Below are 15,092 nucleotides of genomic sequence, written 5' to 3'. Positions count from 1 at the left end.
AACTGGGGTCTTCCTTCACAGTACCTTGTGTGCCCTCTCTAAGGTGAACCACATCAACAGCCCCCTAACCTTCGTGGCATTCAAAAAGAGCCATTACAGGTATACTTCCAAGCTGGGGCCACCCTCCCTCTCAGCAATCCCCAGGATTCTGATATGAGGATCAGCACACCATCTGCACATTAAAAGCTCCTTTGTTGTTGCTATCCAGATGCATTGTTATCATCAGCAAATTAGGAACCGCATTCCAGCTGCATAATAAGAGCTCCCTTGTTGTTGCTATCCAGATTTGTTCTTATCATCAGCACATTAGGAACAGCACACCATCTGCACATTAAGAGCTCCATTGTTGTTGTTATCCAGATGTGTTCTTATCATCAGCACATTAGGAACAGCAAACAAGCTGCACATTTAAAGCTCCTTGTTGTTGCTATCCAGATGCAATCTTTACATCCGCACATTAGGAACAGCATACTTGCTGCACATTAAAAGCTCCCTTGTGGCTGCTATGCAGATGCATTCTTATCATCAGCAAATTACGAAAACACACCATCTGCACATTAAGAGCTTCATTGTTGTTGCTATCCAGATGGATTCTTAGCATCAGAAAATTCGAAACAGCACACCATCTGCACATTAAAAGCTCCTTTGTTGTTGCTATCCAGATGCATTCTTATCATCAGCAAATTAGTAACCGCATACCAGCTGCACAATAAGAGCTCCCTTGTTGTTGCTATCCAGATGCGCTCTTATCATCAGCACATTAGGAACAGCACACCATCTGCACATTAAGAGCTCCCTTGTTGTTGCTATCCAGATGCATTCTTAGCATCAGCGAATTAGGAACAGCCGACCATCTGCACATTAAGATCTACATTCTTGTTGCTATCCATGTGCATTCTTATCATCAGCACATTAGGAATAGCCGACCATCTGCACAGCACACCATCTGCACATTAAGAGCTCCCTTGTTGTTGGTATCCAGAGGCATTCTTATCATCAGCACATTAGGCACAGCACACCATCTGCACATTAGAAGCCCTTTGTTGTTGTTTAGGAAGCAATACATTCTTATTATCTCCACAGTAAGAAGGGCATACAGTCTGCACATGAATAGCCACTATCTGTTATTATACTAATCAATTTCTGACCATACATTAAGAACATGCATAGAAGGCCCCCCTGTGCATATGAAACCATAATATTTCAAGGGGTGATGCTGCATTGCGAGAAGATGGAGAGCCCTAAAACCGGAGGTTGGGGAGTACACACAGTTTGGTTTGTGGTTGCAGAATATGTAGAGCACCGTATTCCAGAGTAGAGGAATTTCAGGTATTGGAGGTGAGTCTGGCTATTAGTGTGTCTGAAATATTCAAAGTGGAACTGGCCAATAGCGCAGACAGCGTATGTAGTGTTTCCCTGTGAGTGGCGCCGTGTACATCAATGGAGTGTGCTTTTTGTGCTATTTTAGTACCAATAGGCCAGCACTCGGAGAGGGAAGAATTGAGTTGTTTAGACACTGAAGGGTCATGTGTGAATAGCATACTATATTGTGAGTTGACCATCAAGGCGTTGCCCTTTGTGTACTGATGGCAATGTTAATCTGGAGGGCTAGCGAGGTTGATGTTGAAATGTTCCTACACATAAGTGCTGCTATGGAGATATCTGTTTTTTCTTCCTCACCGAAGATCGGATGACACAGCAACATCAGAGATAAGATATACCTTAGTTTAAGGTATGTATAAAGACACCACTTTGGTGGACATCTGCTGCAGGAACGGCTATCCATCCATGCGCGCTCGAATGCAGCTACGGCTATGACAAATTTGGTCTAGCTGGTCATATAATGGCTTCGCACTTAAACACCAGACTTGCCTCAACACCTCTGCCATTATAATACAGCGTCAACCTAAGACAAATTGCGGTCTAGCTGGCTACATATGGAGGCTCCAGCACTAGAGCTCTGTCGTTTCCTCCCTCAGTACCCGCCCACGTGCCTGTCCTCTTGGGTTGCTTACTGGAGCCTTGCCAGCCCTCCTAAATCCTACTCTTGGCCAAATGCACACACGCATCTTAAACCTCCTCTTAGAACTTTCCCATACCTGGACTTTGGTCCTCCAGGGCGTTCCTACCACGAAGCGCTTTGAGGAATACAAATGGGAGAAGGTGCCATATAAATGACTACTACAATACAATGTAATACAATACAATGGGCCTCATCACGAGTTGGGCGGTATCCCTGCTGTAATACCGCCCAATTGTAATAGCATTATCGCCAACCAATCCAACAGTATTACCATTGTATCACGGGGTGGACGTTAACAGCAAATCCCCCAATGGATCCATTGGACCCAATGGGGAATTTTTGGTGCAAATATGGCGGGCTAATACAGCCGCCGGTAATCACGCCGAAAACATGCTGTTATGTGGGAGTTTCACCTCCAGAAAAAAGCTGGAGGTAAAACAGCCCATTTAGCTCCCAATTCGGGATAGGGCCAGCCCTTAAACGCAGCGGTAATACTGTTACTGCTGCATTTAAGGACCACAACCAAACTCATGATGAGGCACAATTATCCCTTATTTCGGGCGTCTGCAACCTTTGGCTCTCCAGATTTTTTGCAATACAAATTCATTATCCAGCATAATCAATGGTGAGGCACTTATCTACCTCCCGACTGGCAGCAGGAGCTGCCATCCACTCCTCCACAAGTCGCTATTGCTAATATTGAGAGATCCATTATTCAAAAAGATGCCACCTTTATTTTAAAAGTATCCAGCCAGAAGAACGAGAGTTGTGAAATACTGCTCCTAAATTCACTATATGCACTGCCCATGCCAATCACGACAATGAAAAAAGCAGCAGAAAGCATGTTGGTATGTTTCAAGAATCAAACAGCCAAAATCGAGAGCCAGCCATGTTCCAAAAAGTACAATTTAAAAGAATCAATGATGGGCAACACAGTTTCCAGTGACTATCTGTCCTCCAGAGCCTCCTCCTTACTCCCCCCTCCACAGCACTACAATTGGGCAGGAGTGAGCCTATCAAGGCCCTTGTCATCCAGCGGCAGGCCCAGTCCAGGAAGGCCCACTAGAAAGGCCACCCCCTGTCAGTGCCTTTCAGGGCCTGGAAGCTTTGCCGCAGCACAATGCTCTCCCCTGACCCATCAGGAAAAGGCCTATGGAAGCACCATCTCTCTGGGTAAGTGCACAGCCACAATGTGCTCCCTGAGTCCTCCCACCTCCATCCCAATATCGTCTCTCCACCCCCTGGGCTCTCCCCATAGTGCAAACCCCCTGCAAAAGCTCCACATGTCTCCCATGCACTGTAACCTGCTCGGTACCCTCCCTCTAACACACACATACCCTAAGCCCAATGGCAAAAGCTCCATGCTTGCTGCTATACCGCTCCTGCCTCCCAAATCCACCTTGTAAACTCCCAGCCATCTCCACCTCGTCACATTGCCAGGTGAGCACTCCCACCCTGCGCTATCCCTAGGAAGCCTGTGCATCTCACCACCTCATTGTTACCCACCCCCTGGTGGCAAAAAACATGCCCCCAACCAGTTACAGGCCTAGATATCCCAACTTGCGTGTTTGCACCCCTGCCCTTGCACACCACACTAGCAACCCCACATCACGGCACTCCTATCCCCACTCGCCCTCCCCCCTGCAGGTCTCCAATGCCTTCCACCCTGCCACCCACACTTTTCCCCTTCTCCACCTTGCATTGCATTCTGTCAGCACTTACCCCCAATACCATGCATGCCGTGCACCCTGGTAGTGAGTTTACCCTATTCCTTTTGCCTACCACTATCAATGTTCACTTCAACCAAATACAACCCACGATTCTGCTTGACCTATTGCCTACAATTGTCGATCTACATTTCAATCACATTCTGCGGACCCCCTCTCCCTGACCATTTCCAAATTCATCAATGCATCCCTTGAAGCTCACCTTGTGCCCAAATCCATCAAAGAAGCATTTTTCACTCCACTCCTAAATAAAATGTCTCTGGACCCTACCAACTACTGCCCCATCATGATAGTCCCCTTCCTCCTGAACATTTTGGACCGTACCGCCTGCACCCTATTGCAATCCCACCTAGAAGCCCATGATCTACTTGGCTCCTGCCAATCCAGCTTCAGGCCCAGACACAGCACTAAATCTGCCATCCTCGACCCCAAGATCCAGCTTGGTCAAATCTGCGACAGAGCAGATCTCACCATCCTCCTCCTACTAGACCTTTCTGTGGCCTTTGCCCTTGTTGATCATGACATCTTATGTCACCATCTCTCCACTTCATTAAATGTTTCCATCGATGAAGTTAACTGGATTAAATCCTTCTCGAGTAACATATCCTCCAGAGTCTTCACCGGGACCAAATCAGCCGACCCCATCCCAGTTCTCTATGGAGTCCCTCAGGGTTCTTGCCTCTAGCTCACACTGTACAGAATGTACACCAAACCCCTCTTAGACCACCTGCACAATCTTAATATCCTTTACACTTATTTCGCAGATGACACTCATGTACTCCTAAAACTCACAGGTACCGCCCAGGTGGACTCTGCCAACATTAATCAGATCTACAGCAGGATTCAAGTCAAGATGGCTAATCACCATTTGTGCCTGAACGATGATAAAACAGCTCCTCATCATAAGGGCCCCACACAGCCTCAAACACATCGACCCTGCATTTGCCTCCTTCTGTATCGATGGTAACAACACCCCAGTCTCGACTCATGTCAAAACACTGGGAGTCTATCTTGATTCCTAACTTAACATGCAAAAACACGTTGAGGCAGTCGAGTCCTCAGCAGCCTACTCCTCCAAGCTTTTTAACCTTTACAGGAAATTCCTCACTCCCAACAATTGCCTCACTTTGGCCGGGTCCATCATTGCCAGCAAATTAGACTATTCCAATGCCATCATCGCAGGTCCCTCCTAAAAAAACATGAACAAATTACAGACGGTCCAAAACAACGCCCTCAGGGCAGTCTGGGGATTGAAGCACTCTGACCACATCTCATTAATAAGACGCAAAGCTCACTGGCTACCAATCAAGGAACGCATCAAATTCAAAATCCTCTCTATCACACACCGCTGTCTCCACAACACCGCTCCTTCCTACCTCGCCACACGCATTGCTAAGAAACCCAGCCCTTGCCGCCTGCGCTCATCCTCGACCACCACCCTGATCACCCCAAGATATAAACACCCCCACCCTCTAGAACTGCCTCCCCCCTTGCACCCAAAATTAACCCTCCTACCTAATATTGCAGAAAAAAAGTAAAAACTACTCTCTTCAACAAATATCCCTAATGTCTGTATCTATAACTTACCTGCTCTGTGACCCAACTGTAACCCCTCTGGTCACTAATCTGTAAACCTACGTTTATATACCCATTGTAACCAAGCTCATTTGCAAATGTGAAATACTACGTAACTATCACTAAGGCCATGATACCTCCGGGTCTGGGCGCTACCAACAAATAAAATAAATAAATAAATTATGCAAGTGATACTCCAACACATCTAGAGGGCCTGTGCCCTAATTGTAGGTTACAAGATGTTTAGTTTCTATAGGGTAGGTTATCACTGCACAAGGGTAGGTAGCGCAAATGTGTCCTGGGTGAGTTGCAGCTTGGTTTGAGTTCCGGGGTGACATATTATATAATTATTTTAGTCAATCAAGGAATTGGATGTCGTCTGTGTCAAGTTAAAGGGTAATGTTGAAAGGTCTGATGAATGATAGCAGGGTGTGGAAGTCTATACTGAAGAGTTTGGGGGAGACAGCCCACAAGTAACCAAGTGCTTACTAGTGCAATCTACTGCCAATTGTGTTCAATCTGAAAATCCCTGCTCTCTGTCCAATGCTGAAGACATTCCACACATCTCTCACTTAAGTCAATCAGAGGTCTATGTCTTCAACTCAATTCTCCCTGGATTCGACTCTGGATTCAACCCATTTCTCATGCCGTTAAACCCAAAGCTTGCTGTCTGCATTCAATCCAGTGCTTACCGAATAAAATGTGATACATTTTGTGCATTCAGTCCATTGCTAAATGAATAAAATATGATGCCTGCAATCCAGTGCTTATGGAATAACACATGATACATTCTGCACTCAATCTACTGCTCATGCATACAGTGCCCGCGTTAATGCAAAGGCTTACACTTACCACATACTTCTTTTTAGGCAGCCAAGGGTGTGCAGACCTTATCATACCAGACATGGACTTTCAGGGCCAGAATACTAGTCAGGTCCAAGCGAAAGATGTGGCGGACTGTCAAAGCATCTGCACGAAAACTCCTACCTGCCATTTCTTCACCTTCTGCACAAGCAGTGCGGAAAGCAGACCGTAAGTATTTCAAATGGCTCTTGCGTTAGCGGTGATAGGTCCATTCTTTTTAAATCAAGCATTTGATATACACAGCAGCCTAGTAAATGGCATGTCATTCTTGGCATGATACTAAGGTGCAATACATAATTTTAAGTGTTAAATATGAAGTAGGAGTAATATAGGGTGCAAAAGCTGGAAAATAACAAGAGGGCCACCTCCCTATGGTGCTCCTCATCTGGCCACTCTACTAATACACAAACTACCAAGACATGTAGAAAGCTGAAGGCCATGGCTAGTGGGCCCCAAAGAAAACTATTGGTTTAAATGTGTGCAGTTGCCATGGCCGAAGTCCATGACTAGAGGGCCCTAAAGAAACCAATTGGTGCAAAAATGACAGTGGCCACAGCCGAAGGACATGGCTAGTGGCCCCCAAAGAAACGTATTGGTGTAACATGGACAGTGGCCATGGCCAAAGGCCATGGCTAGTTGATTGCAAAGAAACCTATTGGTGCAACATGTACAATGGCCAGAGATGGCCAAAGGCCAGGGTTGAAGTGGGCCACAAAGAAACTATAGTATAACAAAACTATAGTATAACAAAATCCTTGAAATTTAGTGAAAGAACATTAGTGAACATAGATTGAGGTGGTCACATTCAACGTGAAAAATACATAGCAACAAAAGCTTCTAAATTCAATGAAAAAACCTTGATTAAGAGAGACTTAAATTGATCAGATAGAATGCAACAAAACCCTTGAAATTCAGCACTCACATTTCAAACAAGTTCACCTTAACTATCCACCCTCTATTGAGGAGGTTATGACCACAATGATGACATCACAGATCACATCACTAAGTACACCATATATGATATAACAGAAGAAATCACTGATGCCGTCAGTAATGACATACCTGACATCATTGATATCTCTAGTTTGATTAATTACCTTTTGAAAAACATAACTGTTTTGTTACATAACATATACGTACATATTTCACACTTACACAGTACATTGTATTCTGCTCTTGTTTCTTTAAATGTAGTGTACTGTACACAATTACACATTATGCCAGACAGTATTGCAAAGAAGAAGAGTATATATAAATGTATGTTCTTTGGAAGAGAATCTGTATATTTGAATACAAAGTCATAATTTATTTTCAAAAGAAATTACTAAAACTATTAGTGATACAATTGCCATGTCTGCAATGTCTCCAATTAAATATGGACTTTCTAATCTTCATTATAAATGTTATTATGTTGTATAAGTACAAGAATTGTTTTGTATATTAACCAAACTTTGAATTATTAGATTCTGTACTATTACAATGTGCTCGTGCAGGTACTTTCTTTTATATGCGATTTTTTTTTAATTTATAAAACCTGTAATTTATAAAAGAATGTGTTAATGTAATGGGATTTCAGTAAGAAGAATTGTAAATGTAAATGTGAAAATTGGCTATTTCATAGCACTTACTATTAAACATGGTTCTATTTCTACTGGAAATACAGTTCATGTTACAGAAAATATCTGCTTGGTGTGCTTTTTGTGCTTTTCTTTCATTAACAAACATTTTGAAAATGTTAGGTTATTGTGTGTCTTCTCATGTGTCAAACATTACTTCTCCAAAGCATTTATGGATGTTAATTGTGTTTGCTACTCAGGAAATCACTCGTAAAAAGGTTTGGACTGTTGTCCTACCGAGGTGATTCAACCAAAAGCATGTTGGGGCCATAATTATGGTGAAAGGAGCAATAACAAATGATAAAAAGAAATGAAGATGAAATGATGACCTTTGTACCCACACCTCCTCTCTCTCTCTCTGTAAAGTTTCCTTCAATAATGATGTTTCACAATCACACATTGCTCTGTGCCTCAGTCCTTCCCCATTCAATCCAGTGCTATGTCAACATTGGTTATCCTGAGGGTCCACCACTGTCCCTGACTATTTATCTGAGTCTTGTCTCCTGAGGACATCCCTTTCCCTTCCCATAGCACTATCCCTGTCTCAGATTCTAATTGTAGCCATCCTGAGCCTTTGTCCATGTCAGAGTCCATCAGCTGTCAACCTTCTCTATCCGGAGCCATATCAATGCACCAAACACTGCCCTCTGTGCCATTAAGATGAGTCCCAGTGGTCAGCATGTGTCACTTGCCATGCCTTTCTTTGTGTCTACAGGACAACCTGTTCCCTCCTTCCCAGTGGCATTTCACTCATCTCCCCAAGCACTGATGCACTGGCTTCTATAAAAAGTTAATGGTACTTATTTTAGTTTGTTTTTCATTTTTTTTTTAATGGTGGTCTGTATTTTGTTCAGTCAATAAAATTCAGGCAAAGGTATTTCAACGTTTGACGGATAATGTGATTATGTTACCGGATACACCACATGCCACTGATAATGTGATTATGTTACCGGATACACCACATGCCACTGATAATGTGATTATGTTACCGGATACACCACATGCCACTGATAATGTGATTATGTTACCGGATACACCACATGCCACTGATAATGTGATTATGTTACCGGATACACCACATGCCACTGATAATGTGATTATGTTACCGGATACACCACATGCCACTGATAATGTGATTATGTTACCGGATACACCACATGCCACTGATAATGTGATTATGTTACCGGATACACCACATGCCACTGATAATGTGATTATGTTACCGGATACACCACATGCCACTGATAATGTGATTATGTTACCGGATACACCACATGCCACTGATAATGTGATTATGTTACCGGATACACCACATGCCACTGATAATGTGATTATGTTACCGGATACACCACATGCCACTGATAATGTGATTATGTTACCGGATACACCACATGCCACTGATAATGTGATTATGTTACCGGATACACCACATGCCACTGATAATGTGATTATGTTACCGGATACACCACATGCCACTGATAATGTGATTATGTTACCGGATACACCACATGCCACTGATAATGTGATTATGTTACCGGATACACCACATGCCACTTCTGTACCAGTAGGAATGTTTGCAGAGTTGAGACCTGAAATTAATCGAATCTATTGGTCAATCTTAAAAATATCCCAATCGCACAGTGACTTGCCATCATTTTCACCATCTATCATAAGAGCAGCTGAAGTTCCACGGATGTGGGTCCTTGTGCAATTTTCTAACCCATCCAGTGCTATGTCGTTATAGACCTACAGGCAACGCATGGTTACCCCAAAAGATAATCCACTGCATCACAAACTTCCAGAGGGATGGAAAGCATCACACACTCCCAAAAGGCTGAAAGAATTTTCATAATGGCTTTCATTTTTAGGTCAATCTTCTGGGCCCTAAACTACATAGACGAATTAAGGAAGAATTTGCCGTAACTCTCTGACAATTCCTCAAGCTATGCACTCCAAAAGAAAGCTAAAGATGAGTGTACTTAAAGATCTGAACCCCCTGCGCTAATGCTTGGTTGCCTCTCTTACCAGATTGACGTGTCATCTAAGGAGAAGCGACAATGGAATCCCCACCGGAATAGCAACTTTATCCAATGTCCTCTCGGGTTTCACCAAGAAGTCCTCAGAGTTCCAGAAGAGTAAGTCCAGCTCATTCTTTGAGATCCAGCTTTGAGGTTTGATCAATAGTCAGTGTGACCTTCCAGGCTCATTCAAAGACTTCATTATCCATGTTTCTATCTTTCTAATGTGTATCGTACATGAGGACTGGCATTCTGCCAGTGTTCCGGGTGCTCAGTATCTAGCCAGTCTCAGCCAAAGGCAATCACCGAAAATCTCAATTTTAGACCCGTATTATGTAAATTGGGCCTAAAATCCATGTGCATAAACACATGCTGTTTGTATGTTCAGATGTCTTAGGCGTAGATGCTGCAGGTGCCTGGCTCACACGGATGGCTTGCGGAGCAGACGGTCAGGCCATCTGCGGGGCAGGTGCAATGTATTCAGCCCACTGTCTCTTCCTAATCAATGTACACTAAAGCAGTCTTCAAAGTCTGGTGAAGGACCGGCATTACGGGTTCCATGCATGTGCCAGTCCAGAAGTGGAATCAAACAGAATTGCCAGATGCTAACATTAGAACTGGTCTAGTTGTCAGCAAGATTCTGCAAGGAGGATTGTTGACTGCCTGGGGAGATTCTGTATTTTAGAGATCGACAGATCATCTTCAAACAGCAGATCTTGTTTTTGTACCCATTGATGTGTTGATCCGGTGTGGGGGGGGGGGGGGAGACATGCTAAGAGAATATGAATCTGGTTGAGATCCTATGCTTCTGACAAGAGCAATGGGGGGCACTGACAAGATAGCAACCATGGCAAGTGCCACAAGCGATCATGTTCCTTTCAGAGGCCTGCGAGTCCTGCGATTGCCATTCAACTCCTGCTCTGATAGCAAAGACCAGAGGGGGGAGATGGAGGAGACACTGGATGCTGTAATTGATAAGAAGATGCCGGCTGCTCTTGAATCCCCTGTTCCCAGCAAAGGAGGGGGAATCCTATGCTGTTTTCTAACAATTTTGAAAGGGACGCTCAGGGGAATTCTGTGTAATGAAATTGGGGAGGAAGCCGTGGCTTATCTTGCTACTATCCTGTTCTGGCGTAATATCTCTCCTCTTGATATTTTGCTGCTGACTTTTGTAATGGCTTGGCAGGTGAAGAACGTTGGTCTGGAGTGTTGCCCAGAGCAATGCCAGAGGTTAAGATGAATTCTAAACCTTCCACCCATCACTTCTTTTGTTTTGCCCAGGGAGTATGATGCCTGCAGTGGCTGCCATGCTATCTCCAAAGCAAGAATGCAATTAATACAAAGTAGAAAATACATAGTCCTTCAGGAATCGATGAACCTGACAAAATGTCGCTACCTCTATACTGGATTGTACCCATTTCGCGGATTTAATGCGAAATTACCATAAGTAAGTGGGCTCTACTTAGATGCTTATCTGGGCATACTTCAGTCGCCCCTGATGCCTATAGACAGCATGGGAGAGCATCTTGAAGAAGCACTGTAGATGGCACGTGCTACAGTAAGATTTGCTCTGAAAGCTGGGTGTTACGCAGCATACACAGCACAAGCATTTCTCATCCCCTACGGTAGCTTCATACAAGATGTGGAATTGGATGCATTCCTTGAAATGATGTCAAACATCTGAGCTGGCAGTGGGCAGTCTTTTGGTGGGATTCATTCATTCTACTGCCCTTGAATGCGTATAGACTATTTTTGGAAGAAGAAAATTCTTGATAAGAGCCTGGAGTTGAATTGAATTGATATTTATTTATATTGCGCTGGTACACAGGTGTTTCAGAGCACGACAAGGCAAGGGAGGGTAACAAAGGAGAACAAAAACAACAATCCTACTAGGCCCAGTGACTTTGAGAACGCGCAAGTGCTTGGGAGAGGGAAAAAGGGGGAAAAGTGCTTGTAAGGGGGGAGAAGTGGAAAGTACAAAGCAAAGGAATACAGATAAATAATAAATAAATAAATAAATAAATAATAACAAAGAAACAGTGGTAGTGCAGCCAGCAGGTGGCAAGTGCAAGGTTTGAGGCAGCAGACAGGGTGAGTCTGGTAAGTGCAGAAAGAAAAAAGGGAGGGACTGTATGGTTACAGATACAGGCCCCAGTGCAAGGGTTTGCCAGGAGGCAGTGCGGGTGGGTGGCAAGGTGAGCCGGTACCTGGGCCCGGAAGACAGGAAGTAGGCCAGTTGCACAGTGCTAAGGGAGAGCAGATCAGCAAAGGCGAGGGGCGAATGCAAAAGCAAAGAGGAAGGTCTTGAGGTGCTACCAGAACCAGAGATGTTTTTCCTCGGGTTTTAGAGAATCAGGGAGGCAGTTATTGAGGGTGGCCCCAGCTGAAGACAAAGATCTACCACCAGCTCGCTTCTTTGAGAAACAACTGACCCTGAGGGAGTTAGAGGTAGAGGAGCGAAGAGCTTGAAAGGGAAGGTATTCACGAAGGGACAGCTGAAGGTATATTGGACACAGGCCCTATAAAGCCTTGTGGACAATGCAAACGATTTTAAATGTAATCCTTGCAGCCACTGGGAGCCAGTGGAGAGATTTCAGGGCTGGAGAGATACGATCCCAGGACTTGAGGCCAAGGACAAGTCTCCCGGTCCTGTTCTGGATAAGTTGCGAAGGGCGGAGTGTAGAAGCAGGTGGATTTAGAAAGAGGCTGTTACAATAGTCCAGCCTAGAGAGAACCAGGACTCGAGAGACAGTGAGCTTCTGGGGGAAGGAGAATACCTCTGAGGAGGTGCAGTAGGAAGTTTGACTTTTTAGAGACGTCAGAGATGTTGGCCGAGAAGGAAAGCGTGGAGTCAAAGATGACCCGAGGTTCTTAGCCTCGCAGGTAGTGGTAGGAGGATAGCCAAGGGAGGCCGGCCAGAGAATGAGGGGCCAGGAGGGTGGAGGTGTGCTGATGAAGAGGATCTCCGTCTTGCTAGCATTCAGGCAGAGATCGTTGGTGGCACATCAATCCTGAATGGCAGATAGGCAATCAGAGATGAGAGAAGGAGAGGAGGTGGCCGAGGGAAGCGTAAAATGAGTTGACTGTCATCAGCATAGCACTGGAAGTGGGAGCAGAAAATGGCAATGCGATGAGTGAGAGTTGCCTTGTATTGGTTAAAAAGCCAGGGTGAGAGGTTAGACCCCTGGGGAACACCACAGGTAAACAGGGAGATAGATGAGAGAAGGACCCATGTTGGACCTGGGAGGGTCGATAAGAGGGGAAAGATTTCAGCCAGGCATGAACCTGATCGGTGATACCCAGGTTGCCACGGAGACGGTTGAGCAGGACGGTATGGTTGACCGTGTTGAAGGCAGAAGATAGATCAAGTAGGATGAGAACAGAGGGGATATTAGAGTCGAGGTTGGAGAGCAGATATTCATGGATGTTCAGGAGAGCAGTTACTGTGATTCTGGTAGCTCTAAAGCCAGATTGATGGTTGTGGAGACAACCGACAATCAGAGTGAAGTTTAAGCTGCGAGATGGCCAGCTTTTTAAGGAGTTTGCCCAGAAAGGGGGTGATGGAGATTGGGTGATAGTTAGCCGGGCAAGAAGGGTCAGCTGTGGGTTTTCTGAGCAGAGGGTGCACATGAGAGTGCTTCAGGGGGAAGGGAAGACTCCTGAGGCAAAGGAGAGGTTGCAGAAATCAGCCAGGGCAGGAGCAAGGGTGTCAATATGGTTCTTGATGGTTTTTGAAGAGCAAGGAAAAACCTGTTTTGATGAGGCTTTCATAGATCTGACTTGTCTAGAGACCTTTTCAGGGGAGAAAAGAGAAAAGAACGCGAAGGAAGGTGAAGGAGTGGCTGTAGGAGCACCAGAGTTCACAGAAAGGAGAGAGGGAGAGATGGGAGAGGGGGAGGGGACGGGAAGGTGGACAGGATATCCTGGGTTTTAGAGATGAAGTGGGAGGCAAGGGCTGTGACCTTGTCAGTGGAGAAAAGAGGAAAGGACGAGAATGAAGGTGAGGGAGTGGCTGTAGGAGCACCACAGTTCACAGAAAGGAGGGAGGGAGAGGTGGGAGAGGGGAGGGGATGGGAAGGTGGGCAGGATATCCTGGGTTTTAGAGATGAAGTGGGAGGCAAGGGCTGTGCAGAAGGTCTGGAAAGCGGCAGGAGAGGTAGAGACTGCAGCAGAGTTGGTCAGCTCCTTGCAGATTTTAAAGAGTTCAGCCGAGTTGTTAGATGCTGCAGAGACACAGGCTTGGATGTGGTCTCTCTTCTTAGTGTGGACAGAGAGTCAGTATTGCCTTTGGAGCAGGTGACAGGCTAGTATGTCAGAGGATAAACAAGAGGCCCTCCATTTCCTCTCAGCCCCCCTACTCTTACTTTTAAGTGTAGCTAGGTCAGAGTCATACCAGGAATTGCATTTGGCTTTGGGCTTCAAGTGGATCCTCATGACAAGGGCAAGAGCATCAAGAGCATCGGAGATAGAGGAGTATACCATAGACAGGGCTGTGTCAGGATGTGTCAGCCAGAAGTGGAGGGGAGGAGAGAAGGTGGCGGCAACAGCATCAACTGGCACACGCTTCATGGGACGGATGTCCGAGAAGGTAGGTGGCAGTGTTGGGTAGGCTTGGCCTGGGGGGAAGGGAGGGAGAGATGAGAGGAGAGGAGGGAGCAATCGCTCCTGGAGAGAGGAGTGGTCAGAGGGATGGAGAGTGGGAGGTCAGAGGTGATCAAGACATCAAGTGTGTGCCCTGCAGATTGAGTCAGGCCAGAGGGGAGGATAGAAAGGGAGAGGGAATCACAGGGTTACGAAAGAGCACAGACGAGGAACATGGAGCATCAAGATGGATATTGAGGTCACCATGGAGGAGGAGTTGAGTAGTTGAGGGCAGGAGGGAAGAGGAGAGGTCCGCCCACTCAGAGAGAAATTATCTGATCTAACCAGGGGGCTGGTAGACAGCAGGAACAGTAAGTGAGTGGCTAGGAGAGAGAGAGAGAGCCTGCAGACAAGGCATTCGAAATAGGAGTAAGTCTGCGTGGGAATGATAGAGGCAGGAATCCACTCAGAAAAGATCAGGGCACTGGAGGAGAGCAGCATCTCAGTAGATGATTATACTCCAATATCTGTTTTTGGGCACAATGGTTTTTGGCCCTAAAATGGATGAACTGGTGAAACCAACAGTTCTAAAGATCAAGCTCCTCCCTTATGTTGGCTGGAAACAGTCCATTTATCAGTGAATGTTGCACTGAACCCTCCAATTCCACAGGTACTCAACACAGACTCA

The 15,092-nt window shown here is 45.4% G+C and overlaps 1 protein-coding gene across 1 annotated transcript in view; it reads left to right on the top strand.

The window, feature by feature from the left end:
- The window catches only part of LOC138515386 (coagulation factor XI-like), a 299,654-nt gene that overhangs the window by 56,164 nt on the left and 228,398 nt on the right, over positions 1–15,092 (top strand). The window contains exons 6-7 of the mRNA XM_069630247.1: positions 6,195–6,357; positions 9,834–9,940. Of these exons, the coding sequence (XP_069486348.1) occupies positions 6,195–6,357; positions 9,834–9,940 (270 nt within the window). The remainder of the gene's footprint in view (positions 1–6,194; positions 6,358–9,833; positions 9,941–15,092) is intronic.

Source organism: Ambystoma mexicanum, chromosome 6q (genome assembly GCF_040938575.1).
Source record: "Ambystoma mexicanum isolate Mex_15411 chromosome 6q, UKY_AmexF1_1, whole genome shotgun sequence".
NCBI classification, from domain to species: domain Eukaryota; kingdom Metazoa; phylum Chordata; class Amphibia; order Caudata; family Ambystomatidae; genus Ambystoma; species Ambystoma mexicanum.
The sequence above is the reverse complement of the archived record's forward strand: the minus strand, read 5'-3'. Positions and strand labels throughout refer to the sequence as shown.